Consider the following 14,822-nt stretch of genomic DNA (forward strand, 5'->3'; position numbering starts at 1 on the left):
TCACTATCAGCTTTCTTGATGGGTCTGACGAATGAATGCTACCTCCTATCCTCGGCAGATGAGTTGATTGCGAAGTTCCCCAGCCCGGGGAGGAAACCCCGGTGCTCGCGCTGCGCGCACGTGGGGAGCGCAAGGCACGGCGGCTGCACCGAGACCACCCGCCTGCTCCCTCTGCATCTACTGGGTGAGGGTGGCGTGGCTTCCCTCTTTAAATAGACTGGCATCACGCGAGCTTTCCTCTTTCTTTTCCGCTTTTGTGAAGGAGTTGCATCAGGTTGGTGAGGAAATACCTGGAAGGCAGGCACTTGAGGAAACTGTTTGCCTGGGACTCGTCGGTCACTCCCCCCCCACGGGAGGCTGGAGAAGTCAGATGCGACCCCATGGGAAAAGTGAACTTCATTCCTGTTCCCGAGTGCTCCCCCACGCGCACGCTCGGCAAGCTGGGGAGATGCTGTGGGGAGCGGTCAGGTTTTGCCTTGGTCTCTGAACAGCAGATAATTTCACCACGGACAGTGCGAACTGCTTCATGGCTTTTCGTTATTTTGGAGTGTTTGTTTTTCAAGTACTTCGTGGCTTGCCGAAACAAACGAAAGCTGTAATCCGCACACTCTTTTAAAATCTTTGCCATTCTCAATGTAAAACCCTGTGCTTTCTATATCTTCTATCGGTTGGGTGCCTGTCTGTTTTTTACGCAGAATTTGTATTCCTTTAGAACAGGCTTCTATTTTGCTACATTTGGTTTTCAGGGGTTTATTATATGCTTTTCAGCAGCATTTGTTTTATCAGCACTTCCTACAGCATTTGTTACACATCACGACAGCAGCGATTTGATTCCATTTAGAAGAAAACCATATTATGTATGGAAAAGCAGTAATTGCTTACCTGTTTGCCAAATACATTCTACTGTGAAAAATCTCTAGCGTTGCTCTATACAGTATCAAGCGGTGTTACTTCTTGTTTACATATTCTGCAGTTAATAGTTTTGAAAAAGAAACAATGAAAATAGTTTATTGCCCATTTCACAATTAAATTCCCATTTGTAGGGATTTGGAAGTCTACTCTTGAGCGAATGCAGAGTGCACACATAGGCTGACGTTTCAAACTTAATTTTTGCTTTTCATATGCCTAATGAAATACACGTACAATTTTGTGCTTGTCAGACAAAGCAAAATTAACCTGTGGTGATAGTTGTGCTTGAAATATTTGAGGAAATTCGTTGGAAATAAGGTCTGTGAGGTGTCCTGCAGAGAGCTAAGTCGGGTGGGTTGTATTTAGTACCTTTATGCACGAGGAGGAATAACACGTAGCATTCTAGGTGACTTCTAATGAATGTTGTTGGTGTTTAAACTGTTAATCCTACGCTTTGCATGCCTTGGAAGGCTGACTGTATCTGTCTGTTAGGGGAGACGGGCAGGGAGCCTCCCTCGTAACAGAGGTGGTCAGCATTGGGCAGGACTCTTATTCCAAATACACCGCTTTGCGTTTTGTCCAGGTTCTGTAACTTCTAAAAATAACTTCGTTTTTTGTTACGAAAATTAGGCAGTAGTAAGGCTTTGCTTCCTGAGCTCTTTGCTCAGGCAGAGCCCGGTTCTTTTTGTGCTACTCAGATGACGGGCCCCCTTGTCTATGGTGCAACCACTTGCCTGAGCCAGACGGGCGAAGTCAGTATCAGCCAAAGTAACACACTCTGCCATTCCCAGTTATTGGAAGCGTCAAAGGTCATTTAATGACCTGTTCTATATGTGAGGTAGCTCCCCGCCTCTTGTTTGCGCCTTAATTCGCTGGTAGAAATAGTAACGTGCTCCTTAACTTGGGCCTTGCCAATAGTCATGGAAGCACAGCTGTCTCTGTGCTTTTCAGTTTGTATGAGATTTTTCTGTGATGTTTAAGAATTAACATTTTTCTTGGCAGTTAAGGGGTGTGCACTTGCTTTGTCACAGCATTCTTCGTTTTTCATATCTGATTTTACAACGATTCAAAAAACCAAATTACTCCCACAGGTCCAAAGACCAGTATAACTCCCGTGTTACAGCTTCAGGGAATATGCCCAGCAATTCATAGTTAGAATTCAGATGTGCTTTGATCTACGGAGGAAATTTCTCATTGAAAATGCAGCAGTTACGAATTGAAATGGAACAACTGTTTAGCAATGTATTCAAATGGAATTGAAGAGAAACTGTGAGTTGTACACTGGTGTTTGATGGAAATAGAGAAGCAGCCCTCCTTGCTTCTAGGTGGCGAGCGGGTCCTGTGCTGCTGCTGAGGGCAGGGCCTCTTCTTGCGTCTCTTCTGCAAGGTGAAGGAGCTGCATGCAAGTGTTCGAAGGGCTGCGTATTTTACACCCTTCTTCTCTCGTTTTGGTGATGGCTTAAAGACTGAAGTGTATAAGCTGTGATTGTAACGGTAGCAAACCCTAAAATGAAATACTGTGTGAAAGTGAAACTGATGTATCATTTTCATTAGTTTTAGTATGCTCAGGCAGAATTTGTGGGATTAATTTTGAAAGCTTAATCCAGATGGAAAAGGTTAAATTCAATGTTGAGTGAATTTGGTTCCAATTCATTTGTTGCCCTTGCTTGTTCTTTTTCTCGAAAGAATTAGAGATTAAGCAGAGAATTGTACATACTATCCTCATTTTCTGCCATCATTTAACTACATGAACCAACGTTAAAGACAACCTCTCAGTTATCTGCTGCAATAAGTAAATAAATGGCCTTCATCGCCATGCTAGCTCTCTAGTCCTGTGGCCTGAGGATTCGTTCATATGACTACTTACATTCTTTTTTCCTTTTTTCTCAGGATTTATCTGGATCCATTGATGACTTGCCGACTGGAACCGAAGCAACCCTGAGCTCAGCCGTTAGCGCGTCAGGCTCTACGAGCAGCCAGGGGGAGCAGAGCAACCCTGCACAGTCTCCCTTCTCCCCTCATGCTTCTCCACATCTCTCTGGCATCCCCGGGGGCCCATCGCCTTCCCCTGTAGGCTCTCCTGTTGGAAGCAACCAGTCAAGATCTGGTCCCATTTCTCCAGCGAGTATTCCAGGTAAGTTTGTTCCAACAAAAAGAATTAAACCGATAGACAGGTTTATTAAATAGATGAATACTCCTGTATTCCAAATTCATTCCTTTTCTGAGATTCCTGCATTCTCAGGGCCTTTTTCTGCAAAAAATGCGTACTTAAAGCAGGGATAAATTCCATGTAAACTTCAGCTGCCAAGCCTTCAGAGTTCTTTAAAATTCTGAACTTGAGTCCACATATGTGTTTGATAAATGTCTTTATCATTGACCAATGCGAATGCTTGATCGTAGTTTTTGTATTTGGTTCGTGTGTCATCTATCTGTCACATATTTCTCTTTATTATTTACAGGGTCCCTTTTTTGGTTTTACTGTGTATTTTTGTTGATTTTGGCTCTTGGACTCGTTTGGTGGTTTCAGACCCACAGGATGAGGCAGAGATTTTCCAAGCCTGTACTGTGATAATATAATTTTGGACATGAGTACAGAATATTGTATGAGATACTTCTTAATATTTGCAAAGGTCAACAAGTTACTAGGAATCCAGCCCCACCAGTAATAATTGAAATGCCAGTGGCAGGCTTACCACTTGCTCTCTTGTGCCACATAGAGTATGACACGCAGACATTCATGTACATTGAGAAATTTGTGGAAAGCTGTTAAGATACCCAGAAGAGAAAAAAGGCATGCATTCATACCTTGTCCCCACCCATCTGGCACGTTGCTTGCAGGGGGTCAGGCAGCAGTATTTGGTATTTCTGATGAGTTTATTCTCTTTCTGACACTCAAGTTTTTGATTATTTTCTGACATTTTGAATACTAGGGGAATTCCTAATAGCAGGAGAGTGCTGACATTACCCCAGGGATAACATCAGTTGCTGACAAAACCACGAGAAAAATCAACAGGGAGCTCAGTTAAAAGAAACAAAAGCAGTGATGCCTTTTCATTAGATGTGCTGCAAACCAAATGCAGGTTAAAATTCAGTGAGTAGCATGTGTTTCGGTATTCAATACAAAGGTATCTGTGTAAAATGTATGTGCCTGTTTTTATACAGAGGTTAAACTAGATAAGCAAAGGGGAGTAAGCTCAGTGCACACAGGAGTGTTGCATACTAAATGTGGCCTGAGCATGTCGAGCCCTGATGCTGCATGCGTGCCCTGCAGTTACTTCTTCCCTCTCCAGCCGCTCTGACCAGCAGCACGTGCTCAGGTGGGGCAGGAACAGCAGGGACAGCAGCAGGAGCGGAATATTTGCAGTATGTGCAGTATGGTAGCTTTGTATTTGCAGCGTATTTCCCAGTACGTGGCGCAGAAGCCCGTCCCTGTTGTTGAGTGAAGCCAGATAGTCCACCTAGCTGGAAAGGTAACATTTTCCCACAGTCAGATTCAGGCAAGTCAATGGATTGGCATTTTAGCAGCCTGCTTGCTGAATAGGGAAAGAACAGTGTGACGTTGAAAATAGCGTTATTGTAGCCGTGATAGATAAGGATGGGAACAGGACAGGGTGTAGGGGAAAGTAATACCTTTTATGAAACCAATTGATCCCTGTGGGGTAAAAATAGAAGGGGTGTGGGCCCAAAGGTCAGGGTCAGAGTTGCTTCATCGCTCCAGCTGAGCCCAAAAGCTCATTTTTGTGAGTGGCCTAGTGAAAAGTATTGCCTCTTCATACAAACCGTGCCACCATTTTGCACGGTGGTTTTCTGGTCTGCTGCGGTAACACAAAAGCAGCTCTTCCTCAGGAAGGATTTTTATGAATGGCGCTAAATCAAAATCGCCCGCCGCCGTTTCCCTGGCGTGGGCGAGCTCCTGGTCTCTGCAGCTCTTTTGCTAAAGGTGAACTCCCAGGCGTGAGCTAATGCAGCGCTCTCCGGAGGGGAGCCAGGCAGCTGCGGTAGCATTGCTGCTGTTGCTGCTGGGGCTGCTGTTGCTGCTGCGTTTCTCGAGCTACAAAATGACACGAGCAAGGCTGCTATTTAAAACCCTGCGACTAGTGGGATGCTGCCGGGTGCTGGGGCTTTCAAGCCGTATGAATTAGACGGTGCTTTCACCTAAGTGTGTTCCCACCGTTGTGCTTCATTACTAGGACTTTGGTAGCTTTTTTCATCAGCCATATTCATGAGAACCTATGAAATAGTAATACAGAGCTTGTTTGCATTTCTGTGGCTGTTTGCAGCGTTCAGGTTGTGGCCGTTTTTAAACATGATTGTGTGGTACAGCGTCTTGCCTTTAATAATTTTATTCAGTGCTATTTTCCTCTCCGTTCTCACCCTACCCTTGTTTGTTCTGACCTCATTCCTCTCCTATTACCTCCTGCGATGTTGTGCCACAGCTTCTCCATGTGACATAGATTGGCTCTTTCAATCATTCTCTCTCCAGCAAGTCATTGTAAAATGAGCAGCTGTTGTGTTGCTGATAGCTATGGCCAGGGAAAGCCAAAATGTTGCAGGGGGTTCTTGGTGGGAAGGCCGTTAAAATAAAGGTGTTGCTTTCCCAGGGTTTACTGGAAGAGAAGCATCCTTTTCCCAATGCCTCCTTCCTTGCGACAAAATTGAAGACTAATTTAACATCAAAAGGGCAGACAAACAAACAGCCCCCTATTAAACCTCCCAAATGGCTGATTCTCTTCCACTGCCTGTTTAAGCTGCCTCCCCACCCCACCGCAAGCCTGCCGCCCCGCGTTGCTTTCTGCCGCACGCCGTGAATTTCACGGGAATGGCCTGGCACAGGCAGCACTGACATTGGCACGTCCCTAGCTCAGTGGGCATTTCCTTCCTGTGCTCACTGAAATACTGGACGGATATTTTGTGTGGTGAGTGGCACACACATATGCAGCCTTTGTTTCCATGCACGTTACTGGAATAGACCAGGGAGATTAACCCCTAGGAGCAGAAAAAGCAACTTCGACGGGTTTTGTTCAGAAAGATAGTTTTCTCTCAAAATGGTAACGCTTCTCGTTCAGACGCACATTCATTACAGGACTGAAATCCTACTCTTTATGATTTTTAGGGATTCGAAATGGCATTCCGATTTCCTGTTAAGTAGATCGTTATTCTGCTTTGCCAGAAATCCTGATCTCTCTGTTTTGTAGCCATCTTCATAATTAGGGTACGTGTTCTTCCAGAGACTGAGATGTGATGCCCTGCACTGCTTTGGGTCTTGAACTGTGCCTGATTCAACCCTACACCATTAGTGGAAGCTGACGCAGCACATCATCAAAATGCACTGCTGTTGCCAGAAGATTTAGTGGCTGTTAATTCCACTTTTCTCTCTCTCTTTTTTTTTTTTTCCCCCTTTCTCTCCTGCTCCAACCATTCCCGTTTACTAACAAAGCAAAAATGTAAATAAGCTAAACTCCCCTTTCTTCCCCCCACCCCCAATTTTGATCTCACTGGCCAAAGGCTTTTGTCAGCTCTTTCTCCCTTGCGGTGTAAGCAGCAAAAATTTTTAATATTAAGAGTTCTGTGGAAGATTGCTGATAGGCCAGGAATCCCTTAACCCATGATGGACAAGCAGATTTTGTACTAGTTAATAGATTCTATTATTTTTAAATCTCTGCAACAATTTTTATCTGTAAAGTAGAGAAGGGTACGCTATACTAATAATGAATAGCAAGTGCCATCTTTAGAAATACGTAAAACTTTTTTTTTTCACATAGATCAATATCTTGACTTGCACTTTTAATACATTACATTTACTTTCTGAACAAGCAAGCTTATTTTCACTCTGTTAAGCATCAACTGTGTTGTTGTTTTTATTACAATTGTATTCATGTCTTCTTTCACCAAGGAGCTTGGATACAACTGGAGTTAGAGTTTTCAGGAAGAAATACATGTGTGCATGCTCTCACTTAGGAATGTTATTCCAGTCATCTATTTATGCTAAGCAGTTGTCAGCAGCATCCTCTGATTAAAAAAGACCCAAAATTTTTAATTCTGATAATTATATGAGTCAGTGGATGTGTTCCATTCAGTGATCACCTCTACTCTCTGCAAACCCAGAGGTCTTCCCCTCCTGTATTGATCAGCTAGCTAGCTTGAAATCCAGGACCCATCAGAATTACAGCTAGCACTCCAGGCAAAAAAGGAGCAAGAGAGGAATGGGATGCCCAGAGAGAGCTGTAACAGGAAATCTTGGCTTGCTGTGCATGTTAGTCTATGTGTGGCTAGACCAGAGTGACTAAAATGCTGAGAAGAAAAAAATTGGGAATAGTCTATCATAGTCCAAAAGGACATTTTAATGCAAAAATCTGAATAGGAGTGATGCTTTCTTTCATGACTTATAAAAGGCGAAGCCTGAGAGTTGAACTGTTTCCAGAAGTGGCTGCAGTAAGACAAGCTGATCGGACAGGTCTTGTTTTAAAGAAGAATTTGGAAAAATCTTTTGCTTGGGATTGAGCTAGCCCACATGCTTAGTCCCTTGACTGCCACTACTGGTATGTTGTACAGCATGGACTCTTTTCAAACATTATTTGAGAAAACTACCCTATGAAAGGGAACTTGTAATACTATATTTTTTGTTGAAGTTTTACAGATAACCTAAAATAATTGCAAAACAAGAAAGGAGATTGTATCCTTGTAAAATGGATATGATCCCCCTGTCTAGAAAGATTATTTTAACACATCTATCAATATTTCTCCCTTGGCTTCTCCGGAGGCAAAAATCTTGCAACAGCTTGTTGCAAGGAAGATGCATGCTGTTCATTGGCATCCGGACCAGAAAAAAAACAAAACACAAAATGCCATTGACGTAGACTGCTAGTACACAAAACATCTATTCAGCAGTTTTGCAAATCTAGAATGCTTACAAATGAAATACGTGAATGTTTCACATAGCAGTAGTTTTAAACCCTTTCTTTTGGACAACATTTAGAGTTTTTCTGTCTTTTGACAGGAGGAAAAATAAGCAAATTGTAAGGCGTTCTAGCTCGAGGCATTGCTTCTAGCATATGGAACATCTAACCTGTGATACCTATTAGAATTCAGCCCAGGTCACAACTGATGAATAATCCGTTGTCTCAAGGCTTTGTGAAATAACTAAAGGCTTTGTGAAACAACTAAATAGTCTCAATCTAGTTTCTTGAGGAGAGCCTGTGCTACAAAAGGCTCTATCAGAACGGCTATCTTACTCGCAGCCTGGCCGGAGAGATCAGGGAGGTGTCCTTCTCTGCAGAGGTGGTCTTCCCAGAGCAGGTGCAGGAGGTGAAATGAGACAGGGACACGCCGTTCGAGTTCCTCCTGTTAGGTTTTCCTGATGACAGAGGGTTTTATATTCCAGCACTATCAACCTGCTGTTTTTCATCAGCTCTTAAGTCAAGCGTCAGATAGAAAAACAGTAAATCACCAAAACCAGCATGCCCTGGGTGGTTATTTTTTAGGGGTAGCTTTTGGTTTTTAGTTTTAAGTGTTTTCAGTTGCTTAATATCTGGTTTATCAATGTCTATATTTCACAGTCACACAGTTTTGGTGTTTAATTGCTGTGTAAGCCAGTGACGAACATTTCTGCTCCATGGACTGAACATCCTGCAGGGTCCGGGGAGCACAGCGCCGAGGGTCGTCCAGCACCCTGCAAAGGCTTCATGTAAACTTCCCCCAGACAGCCAGATCGGTAGCGCTCGCATCCCCGTAGCTGTGCTCTGCCCCATACCTGGTTTGTCCTCTTCGTTGGCTCCTGCCAGGCCTGTTTTCACCATCCTGGCAATTGCCGAAGGGCCGGCGCGGCGGGGCAGCTGCTGCTGCGCGCGCCGTGGCAGCAGGCGTACGGCAGGCCGCTTCTTGCAGCTCCGTGAGTCATTGTTAGCCCCGTGCTGGTACAAATCCACCTAGAGTATGACGGCTGTTGAAATCCAATTAAAATCTTTGCATAATTGTGCGTGTGCTCTGGTTCACGTAAGGAAATTCAAATGCACTTAACCACAGCTGCCAAGATTTGACAGGTATGTTTGTTGTTAGTTTTAGAGGTATACTTTAAGGCCATCTTTGGACAATTATTGTTTACATTTAATCATTAACCTGCGCATTTCTTTCTAACTTTTTTTTGCTCAACCCACTTATGTTTTTGTCAAGAAGTTTAATACAGTGTATATTTGTTTTTGAATGTTTGGGGAGGTTTATTCTGTCATTATTTGGCTACACAAACATAGATTCTCTTTCCTTCTTTTTGTTGCCAAATAGGGCATTAATTTGCATATTATCATAAATTAAAAGGTTGTCTTTCACTCCTTCATCCTTTGCAATACTAAGCGTTGATTGATGAGCGAATGGGAGAAGTCTCATGTTTCCATCAGTATGTTTTTGTTGTTGTTGACAGATGGTTGTTATACTTCGATAAAATAGAGCATAAATGTCATAAGTGGTTCGGTTTCTGTTATGGGATAGGCTGGTGCAGTTTTCATTTTTTCAGTGGACTATGTATCACTGCCATTAGAGATATTTAAAGCGGCCTTCATGCTTCATAGTTAGTGTCAGACTTGACTAGACAGATACGTGGTGTGTCCCTCCTTAGAAGAAGGAACCTGAACAATTGCAAATATGGCTTGAATTAATTCTGGGCCGGCTAGAAAGTAGCCATTTAGCCTCAAAAGAAGAACATTTTCACTACCTCCAGATAATAATTTTTTTAAAAATTAATGAAAAGCAAGATATTCTCTCTCCTCCGTAGGGACAGAATTCATGCTGCGGCTTGAAAGATTCGAACGGCCCTTTGACAGCATCGCTCCATAGGTAGATATGGAAGTCAAATTGCAAAGTGGGTTTTTAGAAAGCAAAAACAAAAGAACAACTCACTCTGGCAGGGAGCTTTTCTGTTTGTTCCCCATCTCCAGATAACAGTGGACTCAAATTATTGTGATGTGTTGATTGATTACAGCCGTTAAGTTTCTTAGTAATCAGTTTCATCACTTATTCTCAATTCATGCTTGCACCTTTGATTTCTTTTCCACAACAGGGTGATGTGGGTTGTCGTTGACTAATGAAGAACAGAATTGGTTTCGGCGTGAGACAAACGGAATGCCGACACCAATCCCAAAATGCATTAATCTTTAATAATCCACATCTGCATGTTTATAAATGATATAACCAGGGGTTGCTAACGTTAATACTCCCCCTTCCAAGCAGAAGCTGACATAGAAGTTGGCGTTTGCAAACTGCACGAGAGGCACGTGGCCGCGCGTGGTGTGTGTGACCTTGCAGAGGGAGCTCGCCGGATGAAAGTTCTCAGTTGATTAAAAATACATGAGGAATTTAGCCGCTTCTGCACCGCTCTTTGGAGCTTATCGTTGTCGGGCGAGATGAAATATGGCATGATAGATCTTGTCTTCAGTAAGATCAGACCCACCAAATGGTTTTTGGAAGCGGGTTTGCCTCAAGGTGCTTTTATCCTTTATGCATTCAGCTTGCCCTTTTCTCCCTCATCCCTGAGAAACGTTGAGACCAGAGCTGTGTAATATGCAATATCTAAGAGTTTGTTCCTTTTGAGGATAGTATTAATGAGAGCACATACATTTTGCTACTAAAACGCCCGTTAATCACAGGCAATGGACTAGTACGAGAAGTAGCAGGCAGGACTAGCAAAATAGTTCATTGCCACATATCAGCGCTGCTCCAATTTCCACCTGCTTGCCTGAACTTGCAAGAGTCGGGAGGAGCAGGGAGGAGTGAAACTCCATCACTGCTGGTCTTTCGAGTTAATGCCGCCTGATGATGAATATTTATTCTGAGCAATTCTTATGTGTAGCTGGATCAACGGAAAAGAAATATGGATAAGAAACAGCAATTTCAGTTCACATTCACCCTTTCTTTGGTATCTTGCATGTTTTCTCACTGCAAATATTATAAATGAAAGTTGATATATGGTTTTGTTAGAATTTGGCAATGTTAAAATTAGGAGTTAAGGTTTTTATTAGGTGGCAAATACTGGAAGTGTATGTCTGCTACACTTGCTGTGCTTCTCAGGCTCTTAAGAATAGTAGACACAATGAGGGACAGCTTAGAGAAAAATTCTCCTTGTAGTTACAAACGCAGTCTAGAGAATGAGCATTGATAATGAAAAAGTCTTCCTTTTGGAACTTGGATTAACTCCCTAAATGGAATTCTGAAGTTTAAAGTTTGACGTGTGTGGTGAGGTAGGTTTCATTTCTGGAAGGAAGAAATGAGCCAAATATGAGGAAGAAAAACTACCCTGTCCTTTGTTAGGAGCTTTTAGATATTTAGCGCTTACATCAGTTACAATTTTATATTCTGGTTAATTGACATTTTATAAAGAAATTGAGAATGTTTTTTCTCTAGCCGAATCATATGCTTTTTGCATTAACAAACATGTAATGTTGTGTCCCAAGTAATTACAAATTACTAAATCTATGCAACCCTTTGCAGTCTTCTACTTCAGCCTAAATGCAAGCAAAACTGTCATTTTTATGAAAGGCTTAAAAGGACAGAGTAAAAAAAAATACGGTACAATGATAGCGTTTGGATCGTTCCCTAAAGAATATAGACACTTTTTTCCAACAGTTTGCACAAATTTAAGAAATATAATTTACGAAATCTAAAAGCAATTCAGAGGCCCTGTAGAGGTGTGAGAGAAAGCGCTGGGCAAGCTGCTGCCTCAGCCTCTCCCAAACCCTCTCATCCCAATTCACGCCGTCGCTTTGGAGGGACGTGGTGACACAGAGCGCAAAACATGTGGAGGGGCGGTTAAATGAGACTTTAGAGAAAAAAAAAAATGAAGTCAGTGGCTGAGCTTTGAAGAGGTCTGTCTAGTGCAGAGCAGCGAGCGAGTGGGGAAGAAAGGAGCAAGCGCCTCATCTAATCTTTCTCCTGGGGACCCAGGTGGACAAATTGGCAACCCTGTTCACAGCCCTCCCCCCCCCTCTCCTTTGTAGCGTAAGAACTGCTAATCGGATCCATGCTGCTGCAACTGTGGTTAGTTATTAACGGAATAAAAGCAGATTTCTTCAAAAGAACGGGTTGGGGAAAACGGCTATACAAAATTGCAAGGTTGTTAGAATCTTAAATGCACAGCAGTCGTTTTTTCCCTATTCTGAATTAGGCAATGAATACGGCCTTTCATCTGTCACTGTGCCCGTTTCTTCAGAAGGCAGCCAAACATTAAGCTTCTCAAACAAAAAAGAAAAAAAAATTGTTTGAAAGAGGAAAAATATTGGGGAGCAGGAAGAATAGGAAAATGAGAAGGAGAAATCACGTTTTGTTTTTATTAATTTGGCCTGGTGAGAGAAATATGAGCTTGCCTGCTCTATTCAGTTCCTGCATGCCAGCCGCTGTGAGCCACCATTTCTGAATGCGGGGATTAGAAAAGATTTAACTGGTTGCTATCCTGGGCTGCGCCATTCTGGATCGGCCTCCAGCAGAAATACCCTGGGCTGGGAACTCTCCCGAGCTTAATGGAAATAATGCATTAAATGAACACGGAGTTAGGCAGAGGTGAAAGCAGAAAGAATTTGATCCCCCAAAAAGAAACTTCTCGTAACTGTAAAGTGAAATTACAGATCTGGGGTGGGTGTTACTGAGGACAGAGAAGCAGTGATCTCTAGATTTAGATGGACTTATGCCTTTGCTTATATAAATAAATAAATGATGCGTACTTAATTTTGAGGAGCTCTAGTGCCTTACTGGTTTGCAGCAGGATTTTGAAATTTGTTGGAGAGGAATAGTCCCCAGGCAGACAGGTGCTTGCGGTGGCCTACTGGAAATCCATTCATTATTTGGGTGAGTCGCAGCCGTTTGAAGATTTCCATTGGCAGCATGCTTTGGGCTTGTTGCCAAAATCTCAGAAGAAACTGGTGTGGTGCTTCACTTCGGTCCAAATGCAGAGGTGACTTCTGGATGGGGCGTGGATGAACCAGACCCTCTTGCGGTGGTGGCTGCTGCTCTCCCTTCGCCTCCCGAGCAAAGTGAGCTTTGGCCTTGAGGGCCAATATGTTTGCTTTCCTGCCCCTTGCCACTCAGCCTGTTGTCATTTTAGGCAGTAGTAACAATTACTTCACTTTCTACTCCTGAGTATTTGTTAAAAGTCTTCATACCTTACTCAGAGGCTACACAACCTGGGAATAAAACTTGGATGTCTAATTTGGCAGACCACCATTTCAGCTACTTAATTCTTTTTTTAAAGAAGTCCGTAATATAATGAATTATCCTGTAGTGAGGGTGACATTTGGATGGTGTTCCATAAGTAGTACCTTGGGACTATACGCTGAGTAATGAGGATGAAACAAAATATTGAATAGCTACCTCATCCTGTCAGTGTCAACTTTGTTTTGAATTAAATGTTACATCATGTCAAACAAGTAGCTTCTGGTCATGAAATTAAGATGTTTATGCTGTTGCATGTGTGCAGAGAGAAGTCAGAGCTAGGGTTCTGCAGGCCACCTTAGATCAGTGGTGCATTTTTTAATGGAGATTTGAGAGCAGTTTAGCACTTAGGTTACAGTGACATCTCTGGAACTTGCTCACAACGCAGTCCTTGCTACAGTAAATGTAACACACATATGAAAAAGAAGATGGAGCATAACTTTCAAGGATCAGTAGTCTGAGAATTATGTACTTTCATGAGAAGAGAAATGGTTTTTTACCTTTTGTTGATTTTATGTGGATTGTGAGTGATACTCGTGTATGTTAGGGAATCTTGTGTCTTTGGAGCATGATGCATTTGTTTTAAGAGGTAATATGGAAAATCAGGGCCAGGCCCAACAACAATCTTGGTAACTTTTTGTAATGTGGAGCATCCATAAGTCTGGCTTAAGTCAATAATCTTCATGTTTACAGACGCTTTGCGTTGCTGCAGGAGAACAAATCAGCCTCTTGCGATCCTGCCTTCAGCAAGCCCCACAGCCAGCCACTGAAAGCATCCCAAGGTGGGAGGGCTCCAGGCTTGGTTCCGAGCTCCCAGGTCGGAGAGGTGGAATTCATCTTGGTGAGCAGGCAGCAGTGGATTACCAGCGTTGCTGTTGCTAGCAAGGGGTTATTAGCTGCAACGTGGTGCTAAGCAGAGCCAGAAGGCTTGGTTCAAGCATGCTTGACTCTGCGTATCCTCCCCAGAGTGGTTCAGCAGGGCCATGGCTGCTGTATCTGAAAGCGTCCTCATGTCGCTGGCCTTTTAAAGCATCTGTGCTCAGGTTACTGTATAGATACGAGGAAGGTTTTAATATTTTGTATGTCTTAATTTGGTGGGATATGCAGGCAACCCTTGCTTTTTACTTGGATGAATAAATCATTTAAAAAATAGTGTTGATACAACAGGAAGCTTAGCTACAATGCATAAATTAAGGAAGAAAATAATCTTTATGCTTAAGGGGTCATAGGCTTTGTAAGGTGAAAGAGATAACACAAACCACATGACCAGTTTCCCTTTATGCTACTCATAGAAAAATTTCTTTCCTTTGAGGTCATTTGCACCTCACTTCCAATTTCCTGAAAAGCTCATTTAAAACAATCCCATACAGAAGCCTATTTATGATCTTATATTTCTGATGTGGGGATCCGAGGCCCAGAATGTCCCTTCCGGTCTGTGAGCCGTTGCTGTCACATCGACTGTGTGATATAATCCCATTATTTTATCAGATTTCATCTTAATCACTAGGTTTCCTGGACCTCATTATTCCTAAAAGGAAGTTGTTTCAAATTCCAGTCATGGTTTGATTATCATCCTAAACATCATGCTCTTTTTCCTGCCTGATATTTAGCCGCAAATATATTTTTAAAAAGAAGTCACAAAATCACAGCTTTAGTTTTTGCCATGCTAAATCATACTCGCTCTTTCAGCCTCCTGTCACGTCATGCTGGTAGCTGTTCTTGGT

General features: G+C 42.7%; 1 protein-coding gene across 8 annotated transcripts in view; it reads left to right on the top strand.

The window, feature by feature from the left end:
* ARID1B (AT-rich interaction domain 1B) overlaps nucleotides 1–14,822 on the top strand; it is a gene marked incomplete at its 5' end in the record, with an annotated part of 336,354 nt that overhangs the window by 229,675 nt on the left and 91,857 nt on the right. For all 8 annotated transcript variants that reach the window (XM_082307126.1, XM_082307119.1, XM_082307122.1 and 5 more), the window contains one exon: nucleotides 2,800–3,043. In XM_082307126.1, coding sequence (XP_082163252.1) covers nucleotides 2,800–3,043 — 244 coding nt within the window. The remainder of the gene's footprint in view (nucleotides 1–2,799; nucleotides 3,044–14,822) is intronic.

Source organism: Platalea leucorodia, assembly GCF_965183815.1.
Source record: "Platalea leucorodia genome assembly, chromosome: 3".
NCBI lineage: Eukaryota > Metazoa > Chordata > Aves > Pelecaniformes > Threskiornithidae > Platalea > Platalea leucorodia.